Below are 9486 nucleotides of genomic sequence, written 5' to 3'. Positions count from 1 at the left end.
TTTTTGAGGAGATAATAATTAAATGAAAAGAGAGTTCATATACAAATTTCAATACTCATAAATGTTATTCGAATATTTTTTTTTATTACATCATTTGTACATTTTAGGCAAACAATAAATTTTCAAATATCTTTGACGATTCAGCTAATTTATCAATTATAACATTTATACTTGGAAGGCAATCTCCTTCCACGGCTGAAAGAATTTGGCATTCCAGAAGATCTTGAATTTTTAGCGAATAAGAATTAAAAACGTTACTTAATTCTTCTAAAAAAAATTTTTAACGTTTCTTTATAAATGATATTTTTATAGTTTGTTTTTCTTTTCCTTTTATAACAAAATTTGAAAACCCCTGCACCCCGAGCCAGTCCGGCCCTGGTAGCTATGTAATATAAGTACCTGATTGGTTAATAATGGTTTTAAATTTTATCAATTATGAGTTGGATGTCACCTTTTGAACGTATTTTAAAGCTATTAACTAGATACATAATGAATATTGCAAATTTTAAATTGCTTAGTTATTTAGCAATTGTCCAAACGTCCAATGTTACAGTGTTGCACGTATGATTAAAATAAAATGGTGGTCAAATAATTAAGCATTAAGTTTCGGTTTATTTAACCATCATCAGACTGAAAAAATTTTGTGTTTTTTTTTTAATTATAGTTCAATTAGGTTAGGTACTATGTATTTGTTAGTAAGAACGTCCGATATTAAACGTATGATTAAAATAAAAAATATATCATTCTTGTTTTTCAGATGCCTTTAAGAAAGCTATTGAAGTGTATAACCAAATCGATATTGTTATTAATAATGCTGGCATAGTGGACGAAACTAATTTCGAAAGACAAATTGCCATAAACTGCGTAAGTATCATTTTAAAAATGCACCAAACTAATTTTACATTTACGTAAGCTAAATACAACGTTACCTTTGACGCACTAATTAAATATTTTCCTAAAGAACAAAAAAGTAATAAAAACAAACCCGATAACGATCTAGCGTTATTAAGTAAATGATCCTATATTATCCTCATTATCAACATTTTCAATTAGTTAAAATGTGTTTCACTAGAACCGTGACACAGTGAAATTTACTATCACTTATCTTGTTTTATGAAAAACTACTACACTCAACTCAAACAGATAAGAAAACAATAACAAACAAAGTCATTAAATTGCCTATGAAATCCCTTTCAGGTTATCAAAAGTGCAATAACATTTCTCTACTTGTGTATACTTATACTCATTCACAAGCCACATTAAAATTAAATAAAAATAAACAAAAAATATATATCACCGATATAAGTACATAATTCAAATGGAATTTCAAAAATTAGTATATTTATTATTTAACCTAGGTACTTATTTTTATGGCGTTAAAACACGAAAGCAAGAGGGTCCGTTCTTTCATTTTAGTGATGAGCAAAATTGGGCTTGGTGTTGCAGTTTTGGTCTTGGTGGAAAATGCAAGAGACTAAGACTAAGACCACTACTGTCTTTATAGATATTAATAAGACCAAGACAAAGACCAATAACCTAGACCGAACGAACAAGACCGAATATGCAAGACTAAACGAAAAATGATCACTTCCGACGAATTTATGCGTTTTAATGTCAAAAGAATCGCCTTTACAGAATTTCACATATATTTTTCCATTTTCCTACAATCGTTAACCCAAAAGCTCAATTTTCCATCTTTTCTCCAGCTAATAAATAATAGAGAGATTCACAGACATACAAAACATACATACAATATTAAGTTAAATTCCTAACCGTTAATTTTAAATTATATTGTTTTTTCTAGGATGGCAGTCAAATAATTAAACAACTTTATGTTTTTTGTTTCGGTTTATTCAACTATCTTCAGACTATAAAAAAATTGTTTTTTTTAACTTAAGTATAGTTCTACTAGGTTAGGTACTATACATTTGTTAGTAATTTTACTAACATTACTGTAATTGATAGTCAAAGAACATACAGGTCTGACGAAGGAAGCTGGCGAGCGGTCGCGCAGGTCCTTGCCCATTTATGATCTATTTGGGTAAGTCACTTGGAACCGATACACAAATAAGCTTTCAGTAGGCGTAAATTATAGTATTAATACAGATAGGACAGTAGCGTACTAGAAAATAATGTAAAAACATGACTTATCAAAAAGAAAAAATTAACCTATTGCTTTTGTTTTATAGTTAGTTTTCACATTCACTCTCATCATGGGAATCTCTATCACTGTCACCAACATCAACAATTAGTTCTTCTGTTTGTCTGTCTGTTACTTGCTCACTGATCCTTATTTTTAAATATTTAATCTACGCCCCTGATAGGAATACTGAAGAATGAGGGCTGCAATCTTTATACCTAAAACTGCCTACTTTTGCCACCGCGCATCCATGCCATTTTAAAATTTCCGCCAGCTTCCAGCGTCAGGCCTATACCTTTTACTAACAAATGTATAGTACCTAACCTAGTAGAACTATAACAAAAAAACAATTTTTTTTGGTCTGAAGATGATTGAATAAACCGAAACGTAACTGAAAACAAAAAGTTGTTTAATTATTGTCCGCCACAATGGAAAATCCAATATATTTGTACATAATGCATGGGCTAAATATTCAGAAAATCAATTTTTCAGGATGCTATAGTGCATGGAACATTTCTTGCAATAGAAGAATATTTTCCAAAATATAAAAGTGGCCATGAAGGAATTGTCGTAAATATAGCCTCGCTGTTCGGCCTGGACCCTGTTTTATCATGCCCAGTATATTCTGGTACTAAATTTTTCGTTATCGGATTCAGTCAGGCTATCGGTTCTAAGGAGCAGTACCAAACAACAAAAACACGAGTTCTGACTATTTGTCCTGGAATAACCGAAACCAATATCGTAAATGAAGCTCCCATGAAAGTCAGAAATGAAGACTGCAGAAAACTGCAGTCCGATGAACTCAAAAAATTAAAAGTTCAACCGTAAGTTAATGTAAAAATCATTTCATTTTATGCTTTCTCATTATTTAGTTTAAAATTGTATGTTTTCATTAGTAGGTGCCTAAGTAAGCCTTTGACTTTAGATCAATTTAATCTCTGATTAAGCTGATTGTGAGAAAGGCATCAAAGGATACCAAAACACGTTTTAGTTTTTGTTTAAAGATTTTATATAAAATTTTAAGACTGATTTTTTAACGTAAACATTCTATATGCAAAATTAAATATAATAAATAATAATTAAGTTAAGATAATACNTCAAATATTTCAAATTATTATGAAATATTCCAAATATTATTAATTTTTAGTCACTGTCTATTAAAACTGTAGGAGAGCACTGCAAATATTGATAATTTGTCTTATCATTATTTTATCATATACAACAACAATGTCTGAAAATAGTAAGACCTAGGACACGATCCTATACCTATATATATTTGGAAACGTACAGATACATTAGTTTTCTTATTCAAATATGTCGTCCGTAGTACAAGGAAAAGTGGCCTTAATTACCGGTAGTGCAGGTGGAATAGGGTTTGCATTCGCTCAGGAACTATTACGAAACGGAGCTAAGGTAATTAAAAAAACTGTATCAATGTCTCTGTCAACTGCACATTAATATAGATAACATTAAAATTATGCAATTGCCTTCATCTTAGGAAAACAGCAAATTAGAAAACAGTACTCATGGCTATCGGTATTTTATTTTAAAAGTATTTAAATATTTAGGCAGTTGAATTAGTGGATGTCAACGCGGATTTGCTTCAGAAAGCCAAAGAACAAATTGCAAAAGAATTTGGACCAGATAAAGTAGATTTCACAAAAGCAGATGTTACTGACAAAAATCAATTGGAAGGTAAACAATCCCAAATAAACATTCCGACGATATTATATTTAATTTTTATTATCATTTCAGCTGCTTTCAAAAAAGCTATTCAGGTATTTAATCAGTTGGACATAGTCATTAATAATGCAGGTATTCTCGATGATGTTAACTACGAGAAAGAAATACAAATTAATTGTGTAAGTTATTTAAATTCTGCCAATACATACTCAATTTTACGCAGAAAAAATTCCTACAGTAACCATGTTTGAAAGATTGTGTGGATCAATTATTCAAAAGACATACAATAAGTATTCTACTTTTAATATTTGTTGCAAAACAGCATAATTCAGATAAGTAATGATCATTTAAGTAATAAGACTAATTTCTCATGTGCATAATATTTATCATTAAAATATACATAATCTCTCGTATTACCCTTAAAAATTACTTTAGGCCAAGTCACTTGGGAAAAGAACTCATTACGGTTCTGGAAAAAGGAAAACCTGGTTCAGTTTGGCTTATAGAAGACAATCAAGTTGCTGGCGAAATTTACACTCCAAATCGCTTTGAAAGACTGAGGAAATAAGAATGCCGATACTTCGAAACTTTTTGTTTAACATTTGTAATCAGTACAGTGTTAAAAAACCATGTAAATTTATGAATTCTTTCTCTTATCATCACATACGATGCATAACAATATTTGTAAAATCATTTATGTTTTAATGAATGCATTATAAGTATATAAACCCACAGCAAGATGCCTTACTGTTTGTGTAATCTTTGACGTTTGTGTTTTTAACTATATGGTAAAAGCCTTTATTGTAATTACGTAATTAGTATGGCAAAAATTGTGCAGGGAAAAGTAGCACTGATCACGGGCGGAGGAGGTGATATAGGTTTCGAAATTACCAGAGAACTTTTTAGAAATGGACTCAAGGTAAAAACTATGTTTGGCAAATTTAAGTTAGATTCCTGACCGTTACTATTAAATTGTGTAGTTTTTTCCAGGGTGGCGATCAATCAATCACACAACTATATGTTTTTTGTAACGTTTCGGCTTATTTAATCATCTTCAGACTTTTGGAGTGTGACTGCTTGTACAGAGATAATAACTTATTAATGTTAACTACCTTTACAGTTCTGTACATCTTTCTATCATGCATATACAGTTTAAAAATAAGTTAATATCTGTGTACAAGCAATAGCACTCCAAAAGTCTGAAGGTGGTTGAATAAACCGAAACGTTACAAAAACATATAGTTGTGTAATTAATTGAGCGCCACCCTGGAAAAAACTACATTATACGTTTAATAAATAATTGTTAAGTTATACTTATTACGTATTTATAATGAGTTATTTCAAAAATAAAACATATTTCAGAAAGACATGTTATCATTTTATTACCGTAACATATTTTAGGGCGCTTCGTTATTAGATATTGACCAAGATTTTCTGCAAGATGTTATGAAGAAAATAGAAAATGAATTTGGTGTAAATAAAGTTCACATTATAAAAACAGACGTGTGCGATCAAGATCAATTTAAAGGTAGACATTACTTAATAAAAATCATTATAGTTCTGTACAACTTAGAATTATTGTTTCAACACCATTAATAATAGTTTCTGGATTGTTTACTGAAATTTTTAATAATTACTAAAGTAAAAATTTGTAGGTATGTTCTTATTAAAGAATAATTTTCTGCAAAGGCAAAATCTATCTTCTCTTTTTTATCATTTTCGATTTACACCACCTATCTACAATTTGCAACACACTCAGAAATATATCAGTTTAATTGATCTAAATCTGTACGAAATTGCCTTTTAGCTGCTTTCGAAGAAACAATAAAAATATTTAAACAACTAGACATTGTAATTAACAACGCTGGCGTTGCAGATGATCTGAATTTCCAAAGAGAAATAAACATTAACTGTGTAAGTAAAATCGATGTTAAAGATACATAGATATGGTTAGCTGCTTCGATAAGTTATGTTGCTATGTTTAGGGTAAGATAAACCCGCATTTTATTTGATATAATTTAGATACAATAAGCTTACAATTTCAGAACAATTGATCGATTAACATTCGTCACATTTTCATCATCGTAAAGTCGCCAGTCCTAGGACTGGTTGGACCCACCTTCACTATTTCCCATCCTTAGCTAATCTCACATCTCACATCCTGCTCCTTCCATCTTGAGTTATCTGACTGAATAGATACCTAAAATTAGTCACTTCTTCTAATTGTTCGTCTCCTACTTTTATATTCACTCTGTCTGTAATTTTTTTCCATGCACATCAGTATTATCTATCCCTGTTTTGTCAATACCGTTTTCATATTATTTAAGGCTATCTCTAACATTTTGCTAGATACTAATACTGCTATTTCTTCTGTAAATCTAAGCATACTAATCTTTTGCCCTTTTGCATATCTATACCTACAGTTGTGCTATCTTTAATGATGTTTTTCGTCACATATTATCCAAAATTATGTTCAGGTCTATCAGTAGGTTTTAATAAGGGAAACAAGGCGTCTTTATTGTTTAAAAAGTAGAGAAATATCCCTTACTCTTTTTAGGGAGGCGTTGTTAGAGGAACTTTATTAGCATTAAATGAATATCTGCCAAAATACAAAAGCGGAAATGAAGCTTACATAGTTAATACTGCGTCGATTTATGGGTTAGATCCATCTGCTGGATTGCCAGTATACAGTGCCAGCAAATTCTTTGTTGTCGGCTTTACTCAGGCTATCGGAGCCCAAGAACATTATGAACGAAGGAAAATTAAAGTTTTAGCTATTTGTCCAGGAGTAACAACAACTAAATTAATCAATTATTGGAAAGCAATCGATAAAGAAACTACAGACATATGTAAAAAGGAATTCATAACACTCCCAGAGCAGACGTAAGTTTACATCAATAAAAGAAAATTTACAAATCATTCAAACAAACTGGAGGTTCCCGATACCTGGCCTCGGGAGTCTCACTCAATGATTTTTATTAAAATATCCCTGTAGTAGTTTGAGTCATATGGATAGTGCCACGATGCACTCTTTACACTTTTGTATTTATATAACAGAAAATATTCAAATCAAAGAAAAATTCAACAAAATCTTACCTTTTTTTCTGTTGTAAAATCTTCGAAACGTAGGTATTGTATAGCCAACTTCGTTTTCTGTAACAAGAAATAAAACATTAATTGATATAGTAAGATCAAATATGAGTCCCCTGTCAGCTGATTGTTTTATTATTTTAGACCAAATCATGTTGGTAAGGAATTGATTACTGTCCTTAGCAAGGGAAAAAGTGGATCCCTTTGGATAATCGAAGCAAGTAAACCAGCTTGTGAAATTGGAAGCCCAAATCGCTTTCAACGAATTTTACAACAGTAAATTCTATTTAGATATGCATATCATTGTATATTCATATGTTGAATTATTATAAAATAATGTTAGCTTGGAAAATCAAATAAAAAGATACAAGTCTAATGAATACAATTTAAATATTTTGGGGAGTGTTAAAAGGGAGTAGCGACATATGCTCAAGTTCTAAAACTACTAACTATCTATTGTTACTTATATACAAACTATATACCACTCTTCTATCCTTAAATCTTATCCCTACGTCCTCGAGTATTTCTCGATAGACAATTTGCCTTACTTGTATATAAGTATACAAGTAAGGCAAAAAGTTAACCTTATAAAGAAAATTTTTAATCTAAGTACTGTATATACTGCTAGTTAAATTTATTCGATTTCTTCTTCGATTGATAAGAGTAGAGACAATATTTTATTTTATTTTACATATTGGTTACATACTAACAAAATCAAAAGCTAGTTATAAAATTTTCAGTAAACGTTTATATTGACCCATGATAACTTTCTATCTTAAAAATTAATAAGATAACTATACAACATCATGTACTCCACTAATTTGTGCATTTATTTCTTAAAATCAAACACTGTCCCGTTAGTTTATTTACAGACATTTGCTTGAATCTAGTTCAAAATACAACATGTCAACAGCAGTCAATGAAAAAGTGGCTCTTATTACCGGCGGTGCAAGTGGTGTAGGATTAGAATTCGTTAAAGAATTGCTGAGAAATGGAATTAAGGTAAATTTTTGTACAAAAGCATTGGGGTATTTTTTATACGTAGTGTTGTAGGGGATTGAAGTAGCAGACATAAATACAGTTTACATACAGAACGCCAAGGAAGAGATCGAGAAAGAATTTGGCATGAATAGAGTTGACTTCATACAAACTGACGTTTGTGATAAAAATCAACTGAAAGGTGATTTGTTCTTTAGATATGATTTTAAATTAAAAAATCGAATATGTTTTACGATAAGTTACTTCGTTCAATCCGGAATTACATAGACTGGAAAAAAAATTAAGAAAATTATTTATATTCATCTGTTCGGTGTCGATGTGTTCATATTTGTTTATATTTTTTATAGTTATTTTAGTTTGTATTTTTTTTGTATATAACTGTATATCATATCTATTACTTGCAATTCTATATAATTTCAAATTTTGTGTTGCAAACAGCTTTGGGCCTCTTTATTACACCCTTCAGGTATGTACCAAATGTTGGGAAAGTCCGAGTTCCCAACTACGTCACGCCAGACTTTCTCTGGGTACCTGAAGGGTGCATAGCAACAAAAGTAGCATTGACCAAGGGGTCTGTTACTAAGAGGCGTGTCCTATTTTGGTGTAGACAATTTAAGTCCTGGACCAAGATAGAGACTGATTATTATTCATTCTATTCAATTACAAGTTAAAACCAAATTCAAATTAAAACAAAACCAAATTCAAACAAAATCAAACTATACAACAATTACAATTCGACTTCAATCAATCAATTTATATTCAAATCAATTTATATATCAAATCAAGAAATAAAGTGTAAATAGTGTAAATAAAGTGCAATTAAGAAAAGCAGTCTATTAATTCGAAGATTAACCAAAAGAGCCTTCGGCGGGATACCGCCATATACATCGCCAACAGATTACAACAAACACATTCAAACATCATCATCAATTATCATCGTCATCATCATCATGATGAGGTCGTCAGTCTCAAGACTGGTTAGATATGCACCTTCACTTTTTCCTATCCTGAGGTAACCTTCGCATTCCCCAAAAACTAGAACATCCCACATCCTTAACTATTTGTGAACGGTAGCTCTACCCCTACCCCTTTTAGCTCATGTTTCTGCTTCTAATAACTAGCTCTGCATTTCTAAGGTGTTCTAGCAACCTACTTCATCTATTTCTTATTGATTTTCATAACGACCTATGTTCTCCTATTCTTTCTAATACTTCTTCGTTTCAAACCCTCTCTATCCACGGTATCCTCATCATTCACTTTGTAGCCTATTCGTTTCCGCCTTGACCACCTTCCACATTTCGTTAAGAACCGTGCAATTTTTGAATTTTTTTTAATTTATATTACGAAAAAAATATTGAGTATTATTTTAGCTGCATTTGAGAGAACTATCAAGGTATATAATCAACTTGACATGGTATTCAGTAATGCTGGCATTGCAGACGATCTAGATTTCCAGAAAGAAGTAGATGCTAACTGTGTAAGTAGTTATTAAGTATTTTTAATAAAAAAATATATATTCTATTCTTCATGGTTTTACAGGCGGAGGTACAATGTAAATTCCTAATAAAATATTC

The 9486-nt window shown here is 30.8% G+C and overlaps 3 protein-coding genes across 3 annotated transcripts in view; all 3 read left to right on the top strand.

The window, feature by feature from the left end:
• LOC108742343 overlaps positions 1 to 7289 on the top strand; it is a 13989-nt gene extending 6700 nt beyond the window's left edge. The window contains exons 2-8 of the mRNA XM_018477525.2: positions 745 to 864; positions 2633 to 2964; positions 4259 to 4388; positions 5225 to 5351; positions 5631 to 5737; positions 6381 to 6706; positions 7058 to 7289. Of these exons, the coding sequence (XP_018333027.2) occupies positions 745 to 864; positions 2633 to 2964; positions 4259 to 4388; positions 5225 to 5351; positions 5631 to 5737; positions 6381 to 6706; positions 7058 to 7193 (1278 nt within the window). The 3' untranslated portion in view covers positions 7194 to 7289. The remainder of the gene's footprint in view (positions 1 to 744; positions 865 to 2632; positions 2965 to 4258; positions 4389 to 5224; positions 5352 to 5630; positions 5738 to 6380; positions 6707 to 7057) is intronic.
• On the top strand, positions 3365 to 4089 carry LOC112905005 (15-hydroxyprostaglandin dehydrogenase [NAD(+)]-like). The gene is made up of 3 exons (XM_025976483.1): positions 3365 to 3553; positions 3709 to 3835; positions 3896 to 4089. The coding sequence occupies exons 1-3, from the start codon at positions 3455 to 3457 to the stop codon at positions 4072 to 4074; spliced, it is 405 nt and encodes a 134-aa protein (XP_025832268.1). The 5' UTR covers positions 3365 to 3454; the 3' UTR covers positions 4075 to 4089.
• A 499-nt stretch (positions 7290 to 7788) lies between the features above and the next one.
• LOC108742328 (15-hydroxyprostaglandin dehydrogenase [NAD(+)]-like) overlaps positions 7789 to 9486 on the top strand; it is a 13071-nt gene continuing 11373 nt past the window's right edge. The window contains exons 1-4 of the mRNA XM_025976485.1: positions 7789 to 7915; positions 7967 to 8093; positions 9283 to 9389; positions 9452 to 9484. Of these exons, the coding sequence (XP_025832270.1) occupies positions 7817 to 7915; positions 7967 to 8093; positions 9283 to 9389; positions 9452 to 9484 (366 nt within the window). The 5' untranslated portion in view covers positions 7789 to 7816. The remainder of the gene's footprint in view (positions 7916 to 7966; positions 8094 to 9282; positions 9390 to 9451; positions 9485 to 9486) is intronic.

The sequence above is a fragment of the Agrilus planipennis genome, unplaced genomic scaffold, assembly GCF_000699045.2.
Source record: "Agrilus planipennis isolate EAB-ADULT unplaced genomic scaffold, Apla_2.0 scaffold329, whole genome shotgun sequence".
Lineage (NCBI taxonomy): Eukaryota > Metazoa > Arthropoda > Insecta > Coleoptera > Buprestidae > Agrilus > Agrilus planipennis.
The sequence above is the reverse complement of the archived record's forward strand: the minus strand, read 5'-3'. Positions and strand labels throughout refer to the sequence as shown.